The sequence below is a fragment of the Cebus imitator genome, unplaced genomic scaffold, assembly GCF_001604975.1.
Source record: "Cebus imitator isolate Cc_AM_T3 unplaced genomic scaffold, Cebus_imitator-1.0 Scaffold32, whole genome shotgun sequence".
Classification (NCBI taxonomy): Eukaryota; Metazoa; Chordata; class Mammalia; order Primates; family Cebidae; genus Cebus; species Cebus imitator.
Genome location: NW_016107347.1, coordinates 3,741,355 through 3,767,978, shown reverse-complemented (window position 1 = coordinate 3,767,978; position 26,624 = coordinate 3,741,355). Strand labels below are relative to the sequence as shown.

General features: G+C 39.9%; 1 protein-coding gene across 2 annotated transcripts in view; it reads left to right on the top strand.

The window, feature by feature from the left end:
* Nucleotides 1-26,624, top strand: part of SLC22A15 (solute carrier family 22 member 15) — an 87,176-nt gene that overhangs the window by 29,469 nt on the left and 31,083 nt on the right. For both annotated transcript variants that reach the window (XR_001823751.2, XM_017524201.2), the window contains exons 3-6: nt 13,562-13,694; nt 14,704-14,868; nt 21,082-21,211; nt 25,578-25,793. Coding sequence is in view for 1 of the 2 variants with exons in the window: in XM_017524201.2 (XP_017379690.1) it covers nt 13,562-13,694; nt 14,704-14,868; nt 21,082-21,211; nt 25,578-25,793 (644 nt within the window). In the remaining variant the exon portion in view is untranslated. The remainder of the gene's footprint in view (nt 1-13,561; nt 13,695-14,703; nt 14,869-21,081; nt 21,212-25,577; nt 25,794-26,624) is intronic.

The window sequence follows — 26,624 nt, the reverse complement described above, 5'->3', positions numbered from 1 at the left end:
ACCTACACATTGGATTATCTCACAAATTTCTGCAAGGGTGGGGAGTATCCCTAATATATTGACCTAATCCATGTATCTTGAATGCCCTTAATTTCACCAGTGATAGCCCACTTTTGATATTCATTATTGCTAGCCAATAGGCCGCTATTTTAATCAAGAATAAGCAAAGCACCCATTGTTGACAACCCCTTGTAGTAGCTCCTTCTGGAGAATGGGCTTTCTGAAGAGGACAGCAGTGGACAATGCAATCTTGATTAGAATCCTCATGGTACCACGGTGAGAGCTTGACCTATGCAACATTTATGCAGAATATCCCACTGTATGTGCTTAATACTTTAAAGTAAATTAGATAACATGGCAACAGTATGCTTCAGTGCAACAGGCACTCAACATATCTTGCTGAATTGAATGAAATTAATATTAGTGAAATCTATAATTAGGAGCCCTTTTAGATATTACCAGAGGGATACCGTTATTAACAGGTGTTCACTGAGCAACTACTACCTGCCTTATGTTAGAGATGGCTTGTTATAAAGAGAGAGAGCTCTTAGACCCTGCACACCAGGACAACAGGGATGGGGCACCCTGGTCCCCACCGTATCTCCTGTGCTGACTTCTGAAACTTCACAATAAACAGAATTGAAGGCTGAAGACAGAAGGAAGGGTGAATTCACCAAGGGGAGCCCAGGGAGCTACTACCTTCAAGATAAAGAGTGTTAGAAACAGGGTAAATGGAATTAGACAGCTTCCTCAGCAAGTGCTGAAGATCTTTAAAGCAGCTCTGAGAGGAAAAGAATAAAGGGCTGAGACAGGCTTTACCTTACCACTTGTGATAGTAGCTACATCTTTTTCTTCCTGTTACCTGTATCTTAGCACACTGGGGTGCATCTAGGGATCGCTGTCTTTCTCACCGTCTGTCTTTGCCAGTCTGTATCTCTGTGTCCCCTCCCTCCCTCCCTCCCTCCCTTCCTCCCTTCCTTCCCCTCTCCCCACCTTCTGTCCTTATTTCTCTCTCTTTGTCATTTTGTCTATATGCCTGTTTCTGCCTGTTACCATGTTTCTTCGTCTCAGTCTGTCTGTATTTACCTGTTTCTGTTTCTTTCTGTGTCCATTGCATTGACTCTGTCTTGCCTTTCCCTGTGTCTCGTTTTATCATTTCTGCCTCTGTCTGCCTTTCTGTTTCTCACTCTCCCTTCCTCACCCTGTCTCCCTCCCTCTTCCTCTGTTACTTATCTGTCCTCTTTCTCATTCCCATCATGTGTAGCCACTGAGATGCTTAGACTTGGATGCGTATATTATTATCCACCTTGATTATAGTTACTTATAATTATAGATTTCTAAATACTGGGTACTTTCTTCCCATGATATAGAGGCACACACTATATTCCTCATGTCACTAGGATGTCAAACAGTTATCCACCCTCAGAGGTTTATTTTCAGGTACAAATTACCTGTGCAAATACTGACCTTCAATCTCCAGCAGGTACTCCAAGATGTATCCAGAACAACAGGGGGAGCGGGGTGTGGGCTGTCCCTGCTGCACAGTTAGATGAGATCCCACACTGCCACCCCATGGCACCTCCACCTTCCCTCAGGGCTCTTTGAAAACTCTGGGGTCATGATCTGGGATGAATTATCTTTGGAGCATTCCAGATGCTGAACTAGCTGCTTCAGCCTGAGTGGGTTCATGATGCTTTGCAAGGGTGGCTGTGGCCTGCCTACTCTTTGATGGAAGAGTACAGGTGGCATCTCTGACCTACACAGCAGGACAGAACTCCACAACCTCCATGGGATCCTCAGCTGTGATAAGGTCATTCCATACTTTGCACTGAGTTTGTGGGTGAGAAGATAAGTTTATACAGGGTCTGGTAGGTATAGGAGAGAGGGAAGAGGCAGTCAACCACTTTTTATGCACCCTGGAATGGGAGGCTCTCTGCCAGAGTCTTCCATGATGCTGTGTATTTAGTTCTACTGACAACCCCACCCTATATGTGAAATAACAGATAAAAATAATTTAAAGAATTTTCCCTAAATCATACACCTAATAAGCTGCTAGTCTGGGATTCAGTGAGCTCATGTTCTTTCCACTTCACCAGTGATTTTCAAGCTTTTTTAAAAAAAAAAGATCTTGCAAGTACAGAGCCAAAAACTGCTTGCCGTGATACAGAGGGACAAATTGATGTTTCATGGGGAACATGCTGGTAGGGATGCATTCTTACTAAAAAAAAAAAAAAAAAAAAACAGGAAAGAATAGAAGTCTTGAGTTTTAAATGGTATTTTAGTTGGCACTTCAGTATTTAGAAGAGCTAGATACTTTGCTCTTGTCACTGCAGAGGGGTAGGGTCCAGGGCTTCAGCACCGCGGCCGCTGTCAGCCGTTTGTGGCAGCCCCAGAAACATGTCTGTGAGGACAGGGTGAAGATTGACTCTTCCTGGTCCACGTGGCTCACTGGCAGTGAAGGGACAGGAAGAGCCAATGGGAGTATGTCTTGGAGGATTTAAGAATGCAGGTTAGCACAGTGACCATGGGGAGATAGTCTATGGGGCACTAAATATCAACCTAAAGAAAGAAACTGAGACACAAAATATCATTTTGAGGGTTTCCTTGAGCCAGGGTGAGGACAGCTGCCCAGGAAACACTTCCCAGTTACTGTAGGAAGTGCTCTTTTCAACCTTTGTTGCAAGTAATCTTTTAAAGGCAAAAGGAAGAACAAGGAGTGGGTGGATACAGAGTTGTTTGTTAGGAGTTTTCATTAGTTTACATAAATAACATTGATCAGTGATTGGCTGTATGGTGTTGAACTACAGAGTAGGGGTTACGGTATCCAGTGTGCAGCATTGTTAGGTTAATGTACAGCTACCAGTGGCATCAATCTAGAGCCCACATAGCAAGCAGCTTCAAGAGGTGATTACTTGGCTCAAGGGGAGATGGGGACATGACTGCTGCTTCATTCCAGTGCCTCTCTGGACCCAGTAGTTTAGGGAGGGCTCACATTCCTCATATAAAAAGTTTCATTTCTTTTCTAACACATTGGGCTAAAAGCTAAATAAGATGCCGGCAGTCACCTGCTTGAGAGTGCTTTGGACAGAGTGAATTCTAGGGGAGAAGGGAAAGCAATAATACTGGCCTGCAAATTAAAAAGGGAAGAACACCTGGGCTCTGAGTCGCTGGGTGACCTCCTGAGTGCCCCACAGTTAGTAAACAAGCCTGGCCACTGTGGCACAGGCCAGCAGCAGGAAGTGAGGCAGGCAGGCAGCCCATCTGTGAGTAGCGTCAGCGTCTGCCTTCTCCAGGGTGATGTGACCTGAGACATGTGTGTCAGTCTCGTGAGGAGCCTGGCCTGTAGTCCACCCTCACAAAACCTACCCAAGTACAGTGGAAGTAGTAGTGATTACATTAAGCTTTGCTGCTAGCCAAGCTCAAATAAGTGTACATGTTTCCCAATAGAACAAAAAATAACAAAGGAGAATTAAATAGAATGAACAATAGTTAAGTCTCATGCTCTCAGCAGTTCACTGTATTCTCAGAGCCCAGCAGCCACCTGCCCCAGTGACAACATTCACCATGTCTCCCTTCTCTGAATAGATTCAGGGAGACCTAGCAAAGGCCTCCTCTGTTTCACATGTTTAACACAGAATCGCTTGTTTTTCCTGAAGGCCTTTCTGTTGAGGTACCAATGAAGCATCTGCACTGCGTGCCCTCATCCCAGAGTTGAGAGTGTGTGAATTATATGTGAGTTCACGCACTGTACCTCTGCTTCATGCTTTAGAGCCCTGTCTGGGTGCTGTTCTGAGTGCTGGTGTGGTATAGGTGGCTTGAAAGTTCCATGTTGCTGCTAATAAAATGATAAGCATCAATGGAGAGACAGCAGTAGAATGGAGAATAATGTGAATGGTGATCAAGGGGCAGCCAAGGCCAGCAGCACCAGACAGCATGGCGGCATCAGTCACTCTCTAGCCCATGACCTTGTGGAGCCACTAGTCTCTGGACTGTGTTGAGTTCATCGTTATTACAGTGAAGTGCAGTGCCAAACCAAACCCTCCACTTAATTTCTTAGCGTTAAATCAATTTCAGTGACCTCTCTAGACTCTCACTTGCTCCTGCAAATCTCCAAAACAGGAGTATTGAAACTGGCATCTAAACATATCACTAAGTTGGTGAATATCCTTAATACATGATCTGTGTTCTGTAGGCAATATTTGGTTCTTATTGAAATAATTTGGTTTGAAATCAAAGTTCAAAAACAAATATGAAGTCCTGTTAACCTGTCACATAAAATTCTGGAAGATAAATATCAAGAGAGGTTCTACAAAACTCTATAGTTTAACGATACTGTGTTAAAAACACACATTTTACACATCCACCCTGCACCTTATTACACTTGGGTCAGGCCTTGCAGAAGTTTCTTTAGAAGGGCTTTTAAGAAGGGCAAATAAAAGGTTAGATAGATATGATTAACTTGATATTTAATGCAAAAATCTTCTCTAATCTAGGAGTCTTGACTGTTCTAAAATGAGCTAATAGCTATTGGAGCAAATTTATGTAGCAAATTGCTGTCTGCTGTATTCAGATTATTCCCTGAGCTCTGACTCATTCAGAAAGCACCAAATATCACGGAGACACACAATTATCATGCTTAATTAATGTTTGCAACCAAAAAGTGTAAGGTTGGAATTGTTAATATCACTGTGGATATTGAAGAGCTGGAATTGACTATTATCTTGAGATTAATATATTTTCCCCAAGCTGTACCCTGGGGTCAAAAGACAGAGTATTAAAACTATTTGAAAAATTCACTGCAATTAATTGCTTTAGGGGCTAATTTTTTTTTTTAATGTCTTGCTCCCTTACGCCTGTACTACTGATTGTTATAGCCTGCACACTTCACCCATTAAGTGGTAATTCAGAGTGACAACTACATTGAAATGAAGCAAGTTAGTTAATCACCATGAAACTGTTCCTGAAATACCCTGTCCAAGTACTCCCTAGTGACAGAAGGCCTCTGATTACCTGATTTTCTCCTGAAGTTAGATTTTCATATACAAAGCTGTAATGATTTTTATTTTAAATACAGGCCAGGGGAGGGCTGAAGTTTGGTTGGAATTATTATCAGAGCCATTCAGAATTTTTCACAGGAGACTGTAAGTGGCCCTCTGATTGTGTAGAGCCCTCCAGGATGTGCTGCAGGGATCCTAGGATGCTGCTGTTGGCTTCATCCCTGCAGCCTTGAAATACCGACAAGCTGGGAGTCTGAGTAGGGCCGTGGCAGTTAGAATATGACTTCATTTTGATCAAAGCACAACTTCCAGCAACAAGAGGCTTGATCAATAGGCCCGTGCCCAGTCTTGTTTGCCCATTTTGGTTGACTTGCCTGGACAATGAGGGTGACCTGCCCTTTGTCTTCCTTTTCTTTATGATTACGTGAGCTATGCCCTGAACAGTCATTTGGTGTGTTCCCCTTTCAGAGAAGGCTGTGTTGGGACTAGTGAACTATGTGGGTCCCTGAACAAGCCTGCCTTTCAGAAGGGATACAGCAGCCAGCTGACGGGCTAGGCACTACTCTCTAACCTGCCACACCCCCTGCCCAGCTTGCAGGTTCCTTGATAAACTGAGTCATCCATGGCACATTTATGATCCCTGCATGATCGTATATGCTTCTCTTAGTGGGGATATTAGTGGACCAAGTAAAGTGCTTTCAGGAGCTAAAGATAAAACCGAAGTATTCTAGATGTCAGATTGGCCATAGGAAGAAGGAAAACCCCTCAAATTCTAAATCTGTCTACACTCCTTTTCAAGAGAATGGCATTTGGTGGCTCCAAGGAAATCATGATCCATTAGGTAGTTCCCTGTATGCCCATAAACTCACAACCTGATGCTTGAAGTCATGACATGGACGTACTGTGTGTGAAGATGCCTATAAGATGGTGGCATTTGCTCTTCTTACATAAAGAATTCAGCAAATATTTAATTAGTGCTGACAGACACTTTAAGGTTGGCACAGGGAATACCAATATGCCCTTAAGAAGCTCACAGCATTGTAGGGGAGAGACAAATGGACACACTTTTCCATGCATCATCGTAGAGCAAAAATAAGGCGATGTGGCAGAAGGAGAGAGTGGTAAGCTCCACGAGGGTGAGTCAGACAAGACTTAAGGCGTGTCGTGGAGAATGAATAGTTCACCGGGGGAGGAGGTAGGGGTCCAAGTGGAGAGAGGAGGGCGCAGTGCGTACTGAGAGTGGTCTTTTTGGCAGGTGTCATGCTTCATGGCAAAAGTGGAATGAAAAATCTGTTTGCTTTTCTTTGGGTAATTACACCCTTACCTAGACTTCTGCAAGACAGTGGTCCTACAGCATTCATCTGTGGGTGATGCAGAGTCAGTCGTCCACCCTGAGCCAAAACAAGGAGGGCAAGAAAGGGCAAAGCCCACTTGAGGGAGGGAAACGATCCACTGCTTGTAAAAGCTTGGTGTAAACGATTTTTTAACCATTCACTTCCCACTTCATTACAGTTGTTTGTGGTTATAGCATGTTTATCAACTATTATTCCATGAAATGTCACTATAAATTGGAAGAAGAAGAATAAAAAATACCTACAATGGGCTGTTTAGGTCACAGGGGAAAACTGAAGCAGACAAATTTATGACATTCACAGAGCCAAGGAGATGTTGCAGAGAGTAGAGGCTGGGTATGTGTCTCAGTTCTCAAAGTCAGTATGACAGAGGTCCTTCTTGCTCTTTGGTCTTCCTGGTATTCCTGATCAACTTAAGAAACATCTCCTAGTTTGTGGATTAGCCTGGACAACAAAACAGGACCCTGTCTCTTAAAAAGAAAAGAAGGAAATATTGCCCGATCTCTGTGCTCTAATACGGTAGGGAAGGGTAATAATAATAGCACAGGGCTATTTGGTGGAGGAAGGAAAAGAAAGAAACCTGGAGGTGGCTTGTTTGTGTCATATGGGACACCAGGATGTCAGATAGATGGTAAGTAAATGATACAAGTAAATCGAAAAATAGAAATTTATTAGGTATTTATATTTAAATACCTAATTTAAACTTACTACACTGTGGAGTAAGATACACCCTGAAACAAAAGACCAGCCAAATGTGAAAATAACCATTTTGAAACTTGATTTTAAAACACATGGTGGTCCTCAATTTAGGATGGCTTGACCTATGGTTTGTTAACTTTATGATAGTGCAAATGCGATAAGTATTCAGTGGAAACCATACTTTCAGTTTTGAATTTTGATCATTTCCTGGGCTAGCAGTAAATGTGGGAGGATCCTCTTTCATGATGCTGGGCAGCTTTCCATCAGCAGCATCTCACAGTCAGCCACGTGATCTTGAGGACAAACAAGTGATACTTTTCTCTACAGTGCTCTCCTGTATTCAATAAATTACATGAGATAGCACTTTATTATAATGTCAGCTTTGTGTTAGACGACTTGCTGTGGGCTAATGTAAGTGTTTGGAGCGCATTTAACATAGGCTGTGCTGAGCTATAGTGTTCGGTAGGTTAGGTGCATTCAATGCATTTTCAGCTTACAGTATTTGTAACTTACCATGGATGGGAGGCAGCCTGGTCGTAAGTTGAAGGGCATCTGTATTCTCTTCTCCCTCACCCCCAGCTTTCTCTCTGTTGTTCCCCGAGCACACAGGCCATAACCCTCACTTCATACTTGACGTACAACCTTCCTTTTCTTCCTTCCCCCTCCTTTCTAGTGACACCTAATGCTGTTACCCTGTCTAAGTCAAAAGGACCCTTTATTTCTAGTATTCCTGCTGGTACTCAGAATGGAGGTGGCAATGACTCCCATGCTTGCCACCTCCATTCTGGTCTCTGCATTGCAGCTACGGCAACTTTTCCTCATGTACACAGTGCTTTATCCCTTATTGGGACATGCCATTTGTTCTCAGCATCTAAGCAGTAAGAATATAAATATCAAACAAAGAAACCTCCAAATGTTTCATTAGTACCCAGCCAAGAATGTCTCTATCTCAACCCCCTTCATATCTGTTCACCTAGCTTTTTTCCTCTTTAGGAGCCGGAAGGCACAGCATAGCCCTAGCTCTGTGCTTGTGCCTTTATTTGCCATATTATGTTCCTTTCGTCTTTTATGTCAGGGGCACCTGCTATTGGTTCTGCCTCCAGTTTTGCCTTATTTTCTCTCAGGTCTGCTTTCTTTAGATGAATGAATGATTATACAAGTACTTTTAGTGCTGTGCCCCTCAAATCCTTTTTGAAAATAGAGTATTTTGAATGCTCAACTCAATTTAGTGGATAAGAACAAAAATACATATGCTGGTTATAAAACAGAAATAGACGTAAGTCATCCTGAGAGACTGAAAATATTTTGTCTTTATAGTCTTCCTTTTCTGTTAATGTATGGGAAAAGAAAAGTAGATTTCCTGCTTTTTCAATTTGCAAATGATTTTTCAATTTGAAGTACATTAACATAAAAAGAACATTCTGTAGCTTTAGAATTTGACCTGATATTAACAAAAAATAATAGGAAATTAATCACCTTAATAATTTCTAGTCAACAGAGTTTGAATGACTTATGAATTAGTGATTTTTAAAATCTATGAAGACTCATAAAAAATACATTTCTTGAGATCCAAACTTATCATATTTAGGTTTACTATAGTTTAACTTACAATGCCCTGGTGATATTCTGGTTTGGGTTTTACCCTAGCACTAAGTATTGACCAAAGGGGGAAGAAAATGAGCTAGCAATTAAATCTAGGCTAGTGAGTGAGCTCCTTCTAAAACTTTTAAGTATAGATTATATCAATACATTTTCTCAAATACTGTAGGGATCAATATCCTGGTTATCTTGTCTGGGCTTTGACAAAATAAAACTACTTAGATCATATAGTAGGTATGTGATAAATATATCAACAACATTTGAAGAGTTTTTAAAATTGGAGCAAAAAAACGCATTTAAACCAAAATCTCATATGTTGGAAGATGAGGGATGTGGAGGGCTGTCATCAACCCATTGTTCTAAATCTGTGAGTTGGCATCCCTGTGTCAACCATCCCCAGTTCACCAGGATCTGTCAGGGAGATCTGGGTTCCAGCTACACATTCTCTATTTTGCTTTTGAAAAATCAGCCTTTCCATTTTTCTGCCAGTTCCTGCATGTATTCCAAGAGCAGTGGGGAGATAGATGAGCCCAACCAGCATTGACATGAAGAAAAATTACTAGCAGTTACTTTGACACTTGGAAATGGCAGCCTAAGAATCAGAATTTGGAATTTGCTGCTCAAACATCCCTTGGGCTACTCCTTCCTAAAATTACCACCAAAGTGGACAGCCATTCACTTATAATTATAGTATTGTAGCCTTTTCCATGCAATGAGAATATCTCAGCCCAAAACCTCCTTAAGCTGATAAGCAACTTCAGCAAACTCTCGGGATACAAAATCAATGTGCAGAAATCACAAGCATTCCTATACACCAATAACAGAAAAACAGCCAAATCAAAAGTGAACTCCCATTCACAGTTGCTACAAAGAGAATAAAATACCTAGGAATACAACTAACAAAGGATGTAAAGGACCTCTTCAAGGAGAACTACAAACCACTGCTCAATGAAATAAGAGAAGACACAAACAGATGGAAAAGCATTCCATGCTCATGGTTGGGAAGAATTAACATCGTGAAAATGGCCATACTGCCCAAAGTAATTTATAGATTCAACGCTATCGCCGTCAAGCTACAATGACCTTCTTCACAGAATGGAAAAAACCACTTCAGACCTCATATGGAACCAAAAGAGAGCCCGCATAGCCGAAACACTCCTAAGCAAAAAATACAAAGCTGGAGGCATCACACTACCTGACTTCAAACTGTACTACAGGGCCACAGTAATCAAAACAGCACGTTACTGGTACCAAAACAGAGACATAGACCAATGGAACAGAACAGAGGCCTCAGAAGTAACACTACATATCTACAATCATCTGATCTTTGACTAACCTGAGAAAAACAAGCAATGGGGAAAGGTTTAATAAATGGTATTGGGAAAACTGGCTAGCCATGTGCAGAAAGCAGAAACTGGACCCCTTCCTGACACCTTAAATTAAAATTAACTCCAGATGGATTAAAGATATGAACATAAGACCTAACACCATAAAAACCCTAGAAGAAAACCTAGGCAAAACATTCAGGACATAAGCATAGGCAAGGACTTCATGGCTAAAACACCAAAAGCAATAGCAACAAAAGCCAAAATAGACAAATGGGATCTAATTAAACCCCAGAGCTTCTGTACAGTAAAAGAAACAATCATTAGAGTGAACCAGCAACCAAAAGAATGGGAAAACATTTTTGCAATCTACCCATCTGACAAAGGGCTAATATCCAGAATCTACAGAGAACTAAAACAGATTTATAAGAAAAAAAAAAAACCATTAAAAAGTAGGCAAAGGATATGAACAGACACTTTACAAAAAAAGACATCTATGAGACCAATAAACGTAAGAAAAAATGCTCATCATCACTGGTCATTAGAGAAATGCAAATGAAAACCACATTGAGATACCATCTCACACCAGTTAGAATGGTGATCATTAAAAAATCTGGAGACAACAGATGCTGGAGAGGATGTGGAGAAATAGGAAACACTTTTACACTGTTGGTGGGAGTACAGATTAGTGCAACCATTGTGGAAGACAGTGTGGCAATTCCTCAAGGACCTAGAAATAGAAATACCATTTGTCCCAGCAATCCCATTAGTAGGTATACACCCAAAGAATTATAAATTGTTCTATTATAAAGACACATACACATGTATGTTCATTTTGGCACTGTTTACAATAGCAAAGGCCTGGAACCAAACCAAATGTCCATCAACGATAGACTGGATAAAGAAAATGTGGCACATATACACCATGGAATACACATAGCCATAAAAAATGATGAGTTCATGTCCTTCATAGGAACATGGATGAATCTGGAAACCATCATTCCCAGCAACCTGGTACAAGAACAAAATACCAAACACTGCATGTTATCACTCATAGGCAGGTGTTGAATAATTAGAACACGTGGACACACTGCAGTCAGTTTGAGGGGGGCTAGGGGAGGGACAGCAGTGGGTGGCGAGGGATAACGAGGGGAGAAAGACCAGATATAGGTGATGGGGGGATGAAGGCAGCGAACTACCTTGCCGTGTATGTACCTATGCAACAATCCTGCATGATATGCACATGTACCTCAGAACCTAAAGCACAATTAAAAAAAAAAAAAAGAAAAGAAAACCGTAAACCCAGTAATTCAATATCCTTTCTTTACACTAGAATAAAATCTCTCAGCTCCTTACTGTGGCCTGACCCTGTGTGATGTGATGCCCACCTGCTTCCCTGGTCTTCTTTAATCCTTCCTCTACTAGGGATACACTGGTGTGTTTTCACCTTGGGGCCACTGAATTCTCATGTTCCTCGAAGAGTTTTTTGGTGGTTGGTTACTTGTTATCATTCAGGTCACAAATGTCACCTGAATCTTCCCTGAACCACCTGTTTAAAGTGGTTCCCTCCAGTTCCAGCTACTTGGGAGGCTGAGGTAAGAAGATTGCTTGAGTCTGGAAAGTCAAGGCTGCAGTGAGCTGTGTTAGCACCACTACATTCCAACCTGAGCGACAGAGTGAAACCCTGTCTCAAAAAAAAAAAAAAAAGTAGTAAATCCAAGAAGGGCTAGGAAAACCAGTTAAATTCACCTTGTTAAGAATTGCATGTGAAGAACAGAATTCAGAAGTAAAGCACACATTAGCGAGGGGACATTGTCCTCATCCGTTTTTCCCAATTCCTGAGTCTTTTTGGTGGGTTGTTTTACATAAAAATGTCCAGAAGCTGTCTTATCAAGAGCTTTATCAATCCAGTCTTACAAGATTAGAAGGGAAGGAGAGAAGTTAGATGTGCTTTGATCCGCGATGACTGGTTGTGAAAGCCTCAGAAGGGAGTGATCTAAAAGACGAAGAGAGCAACAGAGGATTCTTTCTTGTGAGTTCTCAAGGAGAAGGGGCTCTTTACGTACCTGTCATCACTGGCTCTAGTGAAGGGGACCAGGAAGAGTGGTCTCTTGGTTCTCTGAGGTTATTCTGTGACATGGGTTCACTTTTATACTTATAACCAAATATCATCTTTAGCACATCACTAGACAAGACTTGAGATAGTGGTGTTTTAAGCAGAAGATGATTACTTTCTCTTTAAGTTCCTAACTAAAGGAATTTCTTTCATCATAAATATACGTGATATAAAATTTACCATTTTAATCACATTTAAGTGTATAGTTCAGATGCATTACATACATTCACATTGTTGTGTAACCATTACTGCTATTTATCTCCAGGACTTTTTCAACATTCCAAACTGAAACTCTCTTCCATTACACAGTAAATCCCTGTTCCGCCTGCCTTCTGGCCCCTGGTAACCACCATTCTGTTTTCTGTCTCTATGAAGTTCACTATTCCAGGTACCTCATGTAAATAGAATCATGCTATGTTTGTGTTTTTGTGTCTCGCTTATTTCATACAGCATAATGTCTTCAGAGTGTATCTAGGTTGTATCATGAATCAGAATTTCATTTCTTTTTATTTTTTTTTTGTTTAATTTTATTGACATAATTATATTTATGGGCTACATGGTGATGTTTTGATACATACAATATATAGTGATTAAATCAGGGTAATTAGCATTTCTATCATCTCAAATATTTATCATTTCTTTGTATTGGGAAGGTTTGATATCCTCCTTCTAGCTTTTTGAAGCTATATAATATATTATTGTTAGCTATAGTCATCCTACAGTGATATGGACACTAGAACTTGTGGTTTATATCTAGCTGTAATTGTATTTTTAAACAAATCTCTGACTATTCTCTCATTCCTTCTTAAAGCTGAATAAATTCCACTGTATGTGTATACCACGTTCTGTTTATCCATTCATTCATCCATCGATAGACACATGTTGTCTCCACCTTTAGCTTTTGCAAATATAGCTGCTATGAACATGGGTGTACAAATTTCTCTTCTTGTCCCTGTTTTCAGTTCTTTTGGGTATATGCCTGGAAATGGAATTGCCAGATCATATGGTAATTCTGTGTTTAATCTTTTTGAGGAAAGTACTCAAGGGATTTTAAACCTACAAGCGTATTGGACAAAAGGTTCATGTATTTATTGCTTCATATATGTCATATAGTATATTAGATATCAGATAAATGGAAATCAATGAGACAAGGCTCCTCTCAAGAGGCACAGAAGATGAGGGACGTAGTAAATAGATGCATGAATAATTAGATATTATAACACTATGTTCAATTCTGTAGTAAGACGTGTATAGAGTACTATGGGAGTACATCATAATAATAGTGATTTCTAGTGCTTCTGAAGATAAAATCTCATTGGATGTTATCTGAGATAGATTAATTCTACTGAATTCTGGTTAATGGTGGATCATGCAGTATAGAAGTTCTGGTGTACATTTGTTTTTGTTGCACATTTGGTTTTTTAATAGCTAACTCAATCGTACATGTCTCTCTTTCATTTTATCTTCCTCTAGTGGTTTTTAGTTGCCAACCGATCTTACAAAGTCAGTGCAGCAAGCTCTTTTTTCTTCAGTGGTGTATTTGTTGGAGTTATCTCTTTCGGTCAGCTTTCAGATCGCTTCGGAAGGAAAAAAGTCTATCTCACAGGTAATCTATTAGAGTATTCATTCATAAACTGGATGAGAAGGCTTATTTCTCTGAGATTCTTAGGGAAATAATATGGGGACTATTTCTTTAAGGTTCTTCAGGAATTAGCATAGGGACACAGAACTGATCTTTTTTTTAAATTTTTTTTATTTATTTTATTATTTTTTTTGAGACGGAGTTTCGCTCTTGTTACCCAGGCTGGAGTGCAATGGCGCGATCTCGGCTCACCGCAACCTCCGCCTCCTGGGTTCAGGCAATTCTCCTGCCTCAACCTCCTGAGTAGCTGGGATTACAGGCACGCGCCACCATGCGCAGCTAATGTTTTTTGTATTTTTAGTAGAGACGGGGTTTCACCATGTTGACCAGGATGGTCTTGATCTCTTAACCTCGTGATCCACCCGCCTCGGCCTCCCAAAGTGCTGGGATTACAGGCTTGAGCCACCGCGCCCGGCCTCACAGAACTGATCTTTATTGCCCTGGCAAGAGGCCAAACTGCAGCTTCAGTTGCTTCTGGCCAGGCACTTTCTAGTTACTAGCCCACCTATTTAAAGCCGGATATTTGTGTTCTAAGCTTTTCATAGGTGATGGGGCTTTCTGCAACCCCCAAATTTTAGTTTATGCCATGTTGCTAGGGAGAGAAGTAAAAGACTATGACAGTCTAGTAGGTCCATTTCCTTATATCTCTCTGTGTTGATTTATTTCAAATGTGCTCGACAGGACTTGGCATAGTGCTCTTGATAAGCTGAGTATGAGCAAGGATTTTTCATTTTCCAGCATTACTGTGAATAATTGAGAACTGTCTGTGATTTACAGAAATCATGTAGTAAAGTAAACCTTATGCTTTTTTAAAAAAAAATAGTTTCCAAGAGAAACTGTTAAGAGAAAACACACACACAGCTCAGAAAACTTGTTTACAAACGTTTATTTTATAAGGTAATGAATATAATTTATTACTTTCATCAAATGCTATTTTGCCTCTGGATTATTGAATATTGTTCTCTCTTTCTAGGTTTTGCACTTGACATCTTATTTGCAATTGCAAATGGATTTTCCCCTTCATATGAGTTCTTTGCAATAACTCGCTTCCTGGTGGGCATGATGAATGGAGGAATGTCGCTGGTGGCCTTTGTCTTGCTTAATGAATGTGTGGGCACCGCCTACTGGGCACTTGCAGGTACTACTCATATCATGAAGCTCTGGACTGGGTGAGCAGCTCCAGAAAATCTTATAGGGAACCAGTTTAATCCTAGAATCTGGAAATGCATTTGGACTTGAGGTACTTTATCCAACTATTAGATTTGCTTTTCTGAGTTTGTTGCTATTCCTCTGTAGACAGTCTCCCCAGGGGCCTGCCTCACATATATGTGAGTTTTCCACCCCTCTCATGGACTGCCTACAGATTGCTGTGCAGAGTATTGATTTCCTCAGAGGGATACTAACCACTTTTTACAACTTAAACTGAAAAATAGTACAGACATAGGAAATAATAGAAAACCCTTTCTTAGAGCCTTCTTATTATATTTTGTTAAATCTTTGGTTCACGGCCCTTTTTTGTTTTTACTGCTGTCTTCAAGTCAACATAGTACCATTGTAGCATTTCTTTATTGATGCTTAATTTCCAAAATTGAGACTGTATTCTGTATTATTTTTGACCATCCCATTATTTTCTCAAGAACTACATAGATAGTAAAATAAATTATTTTAAAAGGTTATTTGACTTCAAATATTGTTGTAAGAGAAGTAACCGTCTAAGACTTTATAGACTTAGGTTTGCAATGATAGCTCTTTGTTTCTTTTACTTTTATTCACTTGACAATGATGGACAATCCATTTCCTATGGATGTTCTTTTCTTTTATTTTATTTTTGAGATGGAGTTTTGCTCTGTTGCCCAGGCTGGAGTGCAATGGCACGATCTCAGCTCACCGTAACCTCCGCCTCCCGGGTTCAAGCAATTCTCCTGACTCAGCCTCCCAAGTACCTGGGATTACAGGCATGCGTCACCACGCCTGGCTTATTTTTGTTTTGTATTTTTAGTAGAGATGGGGTTTCTCCATGTTGGTCAGGCTGATCTCGAACTCCCGACCTCAAGTGATCCGCCTGCCTCGGCCTCCCAAAGTGCTGGGATTACAGGCGTGAACCACCACACTCTGCCCCCACGGATGTTCTTATATGGATATGGGAAACAGGTTGACTGTGACTGATAGAAATGGGTCTGTGGGAGGATGTATATGAGAATGCCATTCCTTAGAACCTGATGCACAGTGCCAGCCATCTCTTATGTACCAGCTGCCATGCTAGGCATTTGACATTCATCTGTAATATTCCTGGAGCTTTCAAGTTAAGGATTCCTACCTTCATTTTATGGATGAGGAAATTGAGCCTTTGAGAGGTGAAGTGACGTGCCCATTTTCAGCAGCTGATAACTGACAGGGCCAGGACTGCAACTGAGTTCATCCTTCCACTATTCCCCAAAGACTCTTCTCTTGGAATTTCAGCATGTTGCCTCATGTGAGTGCTGGCCTGGTCAACCTGTTCTTTCTAACTGGTATTGTTTTTGAAGTTGTATGCGCTATTGTATGGAGCTGGAAGACACAAGGCCAAATAAAGAAGACTTCCACTCTGTTTGGATCCCTGCTAAACTGCTTGGACCAGGTAGAACTAGGCTGAGGAGGAAGAGACACCAGCTCCATCCTCTGTAGACAGGCTTCCTGCAGGTCTCATACAGTGTTGCTTTAGGATTCATCTTGCCTGTAGCAGCTTCTAAAACCTTTTTGGAACTGGTCCTAAGCTAGGATGAGTGAAAAAGCTTCTTCTGAGTCTTCAGTTTTCATTGAGACTTTAGGGTTATTTTTCTAAATAGTATGTCCAATTTCCTGGGACTTTCTAAGAAGTTTGTAATGATGGTGATCATGCCTGCTCCCTGTATCCAGGGAAGGGATAAAGACACTCTCTCCTTTGGTTTCAGTTTTCCTGAGGGCCAAAATCGTGCTCATGTAGAGCACCATGAATACATATTTTTCTTATACCTCTCAAATTTTTCCATCAAAGTATTTATATTTGACTTTAGTTGTTGCATGAAGATGCCCTTTTACAAAAGACATATACCACCCCCCCTGCCAGATTATCTGTTTTTCCTTTCCTGTTACATGTGTTAGGCAAAAGGACCAACCCTGGTCTCTTGGTCTCTTGCCAGTTACCTAAAGCCAGTGAAAAGAGTCCCCTTGAAGTGTTCTTATCCCTGAAGCTGGGTTAAGATGAGACTATCAAAATTTCTATAGCAAAGTGAAAAGGGAGAGAGGAAGAAAAACTGTAACAGTGAAACCAGATGGTTACCAAATTCAATGTGAAATTCAGAGCAAGTGTGAGAGTTTCCTGAAGACCAGTACACAGCCCTGCACCCAGGACAAAAGTAAGGCCCTGATAGCATCTGGAACTCTTTTTGAGTGGCATCCTTCCCTCTCTATGAACTGAGGTCTTCCCTCAGATATTGTCCTTGGTCTTTCTTTTCAAGCTGGTTTCTCTCCAGCATGATTTTATCTGCACCTGTGGCTTCAGACATGCTTATGGATTGCAAGAAGTCAGAGAAAACCCTAAATGTTCAGCAATAGGGGATTTGCTAGAAATAGTCTGATTATTTGACAGTAAAAATTAGTTTGAAAAATTATGCTTATTACAAAATATTTGCAATATGTAAAAACCAATATGCAAATTCATACAAAAAAGCACGAGTACAAACTGCAGGCATCCATTTTTGACCAGTTTGCAGTACAGCACTTAACAGAAAGGATTTTCAGCTAATTGACTGAAAATTATTGAGAATTGAAAAACAAAAAATACTGAAGCTATGAAAAATTCCATACTAATATATTTATTATTTGTTTTCTTATATTAACGTCTTCATATAATAATGCTCATTGTAAAAAACAATTAAGAACTATATGCACACGTCATCAAACTAAAGAATACATATAGTCCTATTCCCCTATAGATGCCCGTGGTTAACATAGTGCTGTGTATACTTCTAGAGCTTTTCCTTTGCATGTCTATTCCACAGCATTCATTTATTAAATGGATTCTGCCATGTACCAGACAATGCTTTTTTTAGATACAAAGGTGGAAAAGACAGGAATGGGTTGGGGGAAGTTCTTGCTTTCATGGAGCTTATGTTTTACTTAGGAAAGTTGGAACACATTGATAATTTCTGAGAATTAGAAATACAGTGAAGAAAATGAGCAAGGTAATGGGCTAGGAGTAATTGCTGGGAGTAGCTACATTACATAGGATAGTTAGAGAAAAACCTCGATGTGGGTGTTTGATCTAAGACATGAGTGATGAGAAAGACCTAGGCATGTGAAATTCTGGGATAATAGTATTCTAGCTAAATGGAATGTCAAAGACTCAGGACTTTGACATTCCATTTAGGAATGGAGCTTCTTTGAAAACGTTCTCATGGCTACAGGGTAGAGAGTTACGGAGAGTAAAATAAGAGGTTGGGAGGGACCAGATGACATAGGGCCTGTGATGGGCCAATGAGGAATTTGTTTTTTTTACTTGAAGTCCAGTGGGAAGCCAGTGGGGCATATTAAATACAGGAGTGATAGGATCTCATATACAGAAAGATAACTCTGGTAGGTACAGAAATTGAGAGATCATTTAGTAGTCTGCTGTAGTTGGCCACATGAAACCATGGTGGCTTAGACAAGATGGAAGCATTAGAGAAGAAAGAGGATGTGTTTGAGCTAGATTTTGGTGGGAATGTGACTTGCTAAAAGGATCAGCAGAGATGGGAAGAGCAAGATAACTAAAGGAGACTTCATGGTCTGTATTTGAAAACTGGATGGATTACTGGTAGCATTTACAAAAATGAAGTCATAACTATATACTATTTTCTAACCTGCCGAAATTTAGCTTTTACTAGTGCAAACTGAGCAGGAATAGCAGAGCTGAAATTAATTAAAAATAAGCAGAGAATAAATTTTAAAATAGGCATAGTACTTAAAGGCGTATAGGTGGTTATAAAGCCACCTATGATACTCCAGAATTACAGTATGCAGAAGAGATGACTTGAAATGTTTATTTTTTAATTAATTTTTTAAAACCAAATAACATTGAGCCTTATTATATTCATCTCTATGCCTCCTCCCTGTTGTCATTTACAGGCATATATGTGCAACTTCTTGCTGGACATTAGATATGAATATTTATTGACTCCTTAAATAAAAATTACTACTTTATTTCCACCTAAAAGCTGTATCATCTTCTGGGACCTCTGCCTGTCATCACAGTATTTAAGGTCACCAGACTAGATAACTCTCAATCATTTCTTCTTGTCCCTCGTATCCAGTTGATGCCAGATCTTACTGATTGTGACAGAGACTCTAATGAGCTCATATATAAGGGGAAATCATTTGGTTAGGATAACTAGACCATGAAGAGCCAGGCATTGGAGAAGACCAGAGAAGTCAGATGTGTCTTGTTTCAGCTTCCCAACCTCTCTGAGAAGCTTCCTCTGCGTAGTCAGAGACAAGGCCCAGCAACTCCAAGTCTAGTATTTAAAATCTTAGGTAAGGCCTCTGATTGGCTCAGCTGATTGGGATCACCCTGCAGTTAGAGAAACTGTAATTGACAGGCCAGGCCCGGTCTGAACTACAGAGATGAAGTCAGGGAAGTCATTTCTCCAACAGTGGGTGGGGCATTCTTGGAATTCACAAGGAGTACCAGGTAGAAAATATTCCATGATAGATTCAACAGGAGGCTTTCAGATGGCTTTTTTTTTTTTTTTTTTTTGAGGTTAATAAATAGAAGGGCTAAATCCAGATTACAGTAGGACAGTATAACCAACCTTTGTATAACATGCATTATTTCATCGGAAACCAATAAAAACTACCCTTTGAGGTGGGCATTATTACTTCTCTTTCACCAGTAATTAAAATGAGGCTCAGGGACATTTAGTGATTTGCCCAAGGTCAGAGTAGTATGTAGCAGAACTAGGATCTGAGCTCGGTCCCTCTGAAACCATCTCGGGCTTTCTTGTTTTTGCCTCCATTGTTGTCAAGGGATACTGAGTGCTCAAGACGATTCTGAGGAATGACAGACAAGAAGTCTTATTCTTGGAAGCCAGGTGCTGTTTGATCTACAGCAATGAACCTATAGTAGCTATTGACTGTCTTATATTTTCCAGGAAACTCACACTATCCTCATGTCACTACTCATGGGACCACATATTCTGAACATGCTGTCACATCAGCTTCCCTTTCTAGCTCCCCTGTTCCTCACTAGGTCAAACAGCATACAAGCCATTACTTATTTGTTATAAAGTAATAAGCTATGGATAGGAATCAGAAGAAACACTTGCCTTACAAGCTTATTATTTTTGTAAAAAGATCAACAAAGTTTTGTTACTGCAGAATGCTCACAGAAACTGCCTTTCCATAGAGGGGAGATAGAGAGGAATGGTACAGAATGCAGGCTTCTCTGTCAGACAGGCCTGGGCACAAGTCCTGGCCCTGCTACATACAGCTCTGTGTCCTTAGGCAGCTTTACTTAACCACTCTGAGCTATTTTCCACTTTAGTATATGGTTGATGATGGTACCTGCTTCGTAGGACAATGTATGTGAAACCATTATGCTCAATAAATAATAGCTATTACTACCACTAGTAGCGATACTGCAGTTATAGAAAGTGTGTCAGAGGTATAGAATTTGCAAGAATATTGGGCAAGCCTGTGGGTTTAATACCCATCTCAATATTTATTTCAAAAAGCATAAGATTCTTTACAGTTCTATGGTTGCTATTTTTTCAGCAGTACACTGACAAAAATCTGTGCTTAAGGGAGCTTATTTTCTGACTGGGAAAGACAGAAAAGAAACAAACAAATACAAAATGTCGTGTATCCTATGGTAATAAACTAAGTAGAGAAGGCAGCAGGGAGAATTAGGAGAGTGGGTTGTGATTCAAGGAACTTCAAGGACAGCCTCTGTGATAAAGATTAAGTTCTGATATTACAATAATCTCATGACCTAAACACCATATTGCCCATATGGCAAAAATATTTCCAAGCCCCGGCCACTGGTTCAGGCAAATGTCAGTACAACAGGCAATGCAGAAAGCATTTGGACAAACTCTTAAAATTTATATGTCCCCATATGGTCTGTATTTTTCATCTGTCTTCCCTCATTTCCACTAATTTTCTGGCCTCTATGATACTTTCATTCTCTAATGTTGAACTTAGTGTAGATTTTTTTTTCTTTTCTGGTGTTCCTCTTAACGCTTGCCAGCATAGGGCTGACATCTTACCAGGAAGAAATTGGCTCTGTGACTTGGGGTTGGAAATGGTGCTGCAGATGGTGCTTTCTCCAATGACAGTTCTCTTTTCCCTGAATTAGGATCGATTGGCGGCCTCTTCTTTGCAGTTGGCATTGCCCAATATGCCCTTTTAGGATACTTCATCCGCTCCTGGAGGACGCTAGCTGTTCTGGTTAACCTGCAGGGAACAGTGGTCTTTCTCTTATCTTTGTAAGTAGTTTTTCCTCTTAGAGTTTTAATTTAATAAGCCAAAGCAACGTCTTAAGAGGATGTGGGTCAATGAGCAGCGTTATTCCCTTTCAGGAGCTTGCCTGCACTGACTTTGGTGAAGAACTAAATTCTGCAAGTGCTCCAATTCTTGGCAGCTCCTGGGAAGAGAGACGCTTAATTAATTCAGAATGCAGGTATCCCTTGTTTAAAGTAACCTCTCAATAGACTGCATTGTAACCTTCACGTTGTTGGCATAGGCAACCAATTGCTTTTTTAACCTAACACCTCAACCTTGAAGGTCTTCTGGCTGGATCACATCATGTGCTAGGTGTGTGACTATGATTTTGTAGAGCAGTGTATCCTTATTGGATATGCAGTGACAACTGTTCATCCTACAGATGAGTGTCATTTCAGGGCCTCTAAATGTTGACTCTGGAAGAGTCTCAGATATGGGAGAAATCCTTAGAGTGCAGGGCTTCATAGTAGTGCCAGGATGATTCCCTGGTCAGGGAAGGACCCTATAAATGACTGCCCATGGCAAGGTGTCATACCATGGCCCTCTAAGAGACCCAGATGTTACAAGGCAAGCCACCAACCTAGCCCATTTCACCAGAAGTTTTAATGTGATATATGAAAGGCTTTTCTTCCCTGAAATATCAGATCTCTAATGAGAATCATCAAAATCTTTGACATAAACAAAATTTTCAGCCAATAATTCCTGCTTTCATCTATGCCATAAAGTGAAAGAGACCTGTAGTAGTGTTTTAATTCAGATCGCTCTTTAATTTAGTATCTCTTTATCCAGGTTCTACGCTGAGATTTGGTGGGGACTAAACTGAAATTTTTCATACTGTTTTTGAAAGCAAGAGAATATTAAGTGAAAAAATGAATACAGTTGAAATAGCCTATATTTTATAAACAAAATTTATTAAATATATTTTTAGTTATATGAATTTGAATGAGATAATTTTATTAGAAAGGGAAACTAATATGATTTTATTAATTTGTATATTATAAATTTTTGAAAATCGTAAATGGGTGCCTGCTTTATTACTTAGAATTAATAAACGTTCATGTAAACATTGATGAATAAATAAATTTTCTTTTAAAATATTTAGTAAGTTTCCTACTTCTCCATCCTGTCTGGCTCTCATCTCCCCTTTAATAGCAGCACCAGTTCACTGGATGATCTGAGCTGTTCTGCTTTTTCTTTTTTAAATATATAGTCTGAGTTAATTATTGCTTAGTGCTAAGTGAAGACATCACCTCACCAGGAAGTGAGTTCAGGTCATGAAAAGTAAAAAGGAGAGAGAAAAGAGCTCATGAGATTTAAATATATACCTGCTCTGCTAAGCCTGGAATGTAAGGCTTCACACAGTCAGCCTCCAATTTATCTTTCCTAATTTATTCCCGTCCCATGTTCAGGTACACTGCTCTGCTTGTTCCTTATGCTTTTCTACCCTGTGCTGCTACTCAGTGCTGTGCCTGCTTTTTCAACAGTCTTCTGTCCAGATCCTCTTATTTAATAAGTACTCCACGGTCCTGATTTGCTCAAATGCCGTCCACCCCATCTTTTCCTGATCATAGCCTCAGCTACAAGTCATCCTCCTTCTTTTGTGAATTCCACAGCATTCACCCATACCCTTTGAGTGGTCCTTGTGTTTCTGCCTCATACTGGAGCCATGTTCTCTCTTTCTAAACTGAGAGCTCCAGCAGCAGCAGGCTCTTTGCTCCATGATTACGTTTCCCCCAGGACCAAAGCCAGGGGTTTCCACATAGTAGACCCTTGAACATTGCACAGATGTTGGCGCAAAAACATTTGGAATCACCTTCAGAATTTTTCATCAGCAACATAAGAACTCACGTTATGTACCTTACTTGTTTACCAGAAACATTTTTATCTAACTTAAAAGTTCCTCATTTTCACAGTACTTCAATTTGAGATTTACTTTTTACCTGAAAACCAGGGTCCCCTTAATTTACAAAGATTTGCCGCTTTTAACGATATTTAGGGAGCATTTCTGAGTGGGACAACATTGTTAAATTAGCATTTTAGCTTTCAAAGAAGCCCATGGCACAGACGACCCTGCTGCTATGTAGAAGACAGCATGATCAAAGGCCTACTCGCTCTTTAAAAACATGTCTTACTGTTTTGTATGTATAGTCTGCATGTGTTGGAACTCATATTTCCAAATCTGTCCACTGGCAACTAGGTGACTGTATTTATAAGCAAGCTTATTGGCCTCTCAAAATACAGAGAAAGATAAGGCCTTAAGTTTTCATGATCAAGAGAAACCCTTTGCCAGGTGGAAATAGTTTTATTAACTCAGAGCCAAATTTCTAAAGCCTTAGTTTCTCTCAAATATCATCTTTAAAATGATTTATAAAGCTTTAAAAGTAATTTTTATTTCTTATAAACAATTTTGAAAACACAGAGAGAGGCTAAGGGTAGGGGAAAATGATTTATGTAACCCAAAGATAATGACTGTGAGTATTTTGACATATTTTCTGTTGTTTCTTTTTCTTTATTTTTTTCTTTTTTTTTTTTTGAGACAGAGTTTTGCTCTTGTGGCCCAGGCTGGAGTGTAGTGGTGTGATCTCGGCTTACTGCAACCTCCACCTCCTAGGTTCAAGTGATTCTCCTGCCTCAGCCTCCTGAGTAGCTGGGATTACAGGCACCTGCCACCACGCTTGGCTGTTTTTGTATTTTTAGCAGAGATGGGGTTTTTCCATGTTGGTCAGGCAGGTCTCAGACTCCCAACCTCAAGTGATCCTCCCACCTTGGCCTCCCAAAGTGCTAGGATTACAGGTGTGAGCCACTGCACCCAGCTGTGTTTCTTTTTTACTCCTTCCAGTCCTCCCCAAAATAATTAATTTTTATTATCATATGTTTTTCTATATATTTATAAAAGTAGTCCTCTTTCATTTAGACATAATCAAGTGGTTTTACATGATAGCTCCTAAATGGCCCTATGGATAGGGCCAATTAATCCCACTCATAATCTGCGGATCTAACTTCAACAGAACAATATTTTACTTGATTATTAATTTGTTTGTTAGTAATAATAATCAAATGGCAATGAAGAAGTAAATGAAAGGTTTTTTCAGGATGATGTAGATGGCCTTTGTTCCTGCTTTTGCTGACAATCAAATATCGTGCATGAATATTCCTTCCCCTAGTAGCAAAGCTCCTGGGAAACTTCCTGCCTTTTAGTTTCCAGTGTCTTTCCTTTCAGCACCTATGACATTGCTCTGTACAAAATTGAAATGTTCAATAAATGGTTGTTGACAGACTGTCTGTCCATTAAGTTTCCAAATGCTGTAGTGTTTGCTGCTAATTCACTATCCTTATTAGAAGGCACAGTGAATTCTATAAAGCACCTTAAATAGCCAGTTTTATTCATTTAAGTTTCATTTTAGGCAAATAATGTCAAATTAGATTAAAAAAAGAAAACCAAAACCTTGATTTGTATCTTGAAAACAAGGCTTCCATATCCCTGCCTTGGTTTTCTCTTTGGGAAGTCCTCTAAAAGTGTAGGCAAAATGGAGAAGAGGCAAAAAGATACATAATATATACGTTTTGAAACTGTTTGAATATATCAGTGGCAATATAATTGTCCAACACTTTATAGTTATATTAGAAAGTAACTGTGGTTTTGTAACCAGAAGTTGACCAGGAAATGACTGTTATTCTTTAAGGTCTTAGGGGACGAGGAAATATCCTCAGGACATATTAAAGCCAGTGTGTCAGGTAATCTGAGTATTTTGAAGCAATAAACACTCAAAAATAGCTTTGGTAAACTTGGTTTCATCTTTATGTATAGTCTTAAAATAATCTCTACCTCTTACATAACATGTCACAATGTTAAAAATATTTCAGTTTAAACTTTTTTTCTGGTGAGATAATAAAGATTTCTATCTTCTTTGTGAGGCTTTTCCAGAACTTAAAAAAAAACAAAACCCAGTGTCTCCACAGTATTATTCAAACAACACTTGGCTAGGATTTACAGCCATATCTCTGACCCGTGCTTTATGAAGAATTTTCATTATTCAGTCCTATAGCTTTAACATATTAAAATTCACATATTAAAGTTTATTTAAAAATAAATGCATACTGTTTGCTTTCTAAACTGCAATTGTAAAAGCATGTTCTTGGTTTTCAGTAATAAAGTAGACTACCATTTAACATTAGCATGCTGTTGAAAATAGCCCTTTCTATTGCATAGGTCATTGGGAGAGCCAATCTTTAAGTCTAACATGGAATCCATTTGTGGTGCAGGAATCGGCGTACTGAGTAGGTGATTTGTCTCCTTCCTGTGCACGTGTACCTATATGAATATACAGCCTTTAATGACATCTCTTTCAGATTCATTCCTGAATCACCTCGTTGGTTATACTCCCAGGGTCGACTGAGTGAGGCTGAAGAGGCGCTGTACCTCATTGCCAAGAGGAATCGCAAACTCAAGTGCACATTCTCACTAACACACCCAGCCAACAGGAGCTGCAGGGAGACTGGAAGTTTCCTGGATCTGTTTCGTTACCGGGTCCTCTTAGGACACACTCTGATCCTGATGTTCATCTGGTAATTATACTAAAGCATGTTCTGTTGCTCTTTAAGGTTGCTAAAGGTTCTCTTGATATCCTGCCCCTTCTTCAGGCGTACAGAGAATTTTACCTCTTTGTTAGCTTGAGGTTGTTTTCTCAAAAGCAAGGCCCTGATCCTTAGCACCTGGTGTTCTGCTTGCACAGCCTCGTCTTTCTCAAGCAGCAGATGATGGTGCCTGATGGGCAGGTAAGGAGTAAGGAGACATCAGAAGCATGTCTTTGCTCTTGAGGTATTTATCATAAATATTTAAGCCTCTCTGCCCCTTCCCCTTCCCCTTCAAAAAAGGAAAGAAAGCAAACAAGCATGCCTGAAATAGAAGTGTCTAAATAGAACTTTAAAAGTACTTACCTTTGGTGTTGTCATCAAGCAGTTTGCTAGCACATTCTGACTGTGGTGCTCCATGCTACATTTTCTGTGGCAATCCGACTCACTAACTCACTGAGGTAGGTTAAATATGGTCCCATGTACAGATGGAACCCCAGGAGTTTGAAGTGATGAACCCTAAGCCACATATGTAAATCAGTGATTAAACTGATAAGCACTTTCTGAACCTGATTTTTCTGGTTGTTTAGTTTATTTCCGCCTGCCTCTCAAAATGCTCTCAGCATGAGTATAAGTTGCATTCAGTGGTTCTAGATGGTTTCGTTTAAAGAATGAAGTTGTAGAAAGAGGAGAAATGGATGGGTGCATACAATTTGTGGATTACACATGTGTTTTGATATTGTACATAACTGCCAACGTGCCATAAATGTTATCTGGGCAAAGTCATACCTACTAGCCTAAAGGATTGTTGTGCTGTGGCTTATA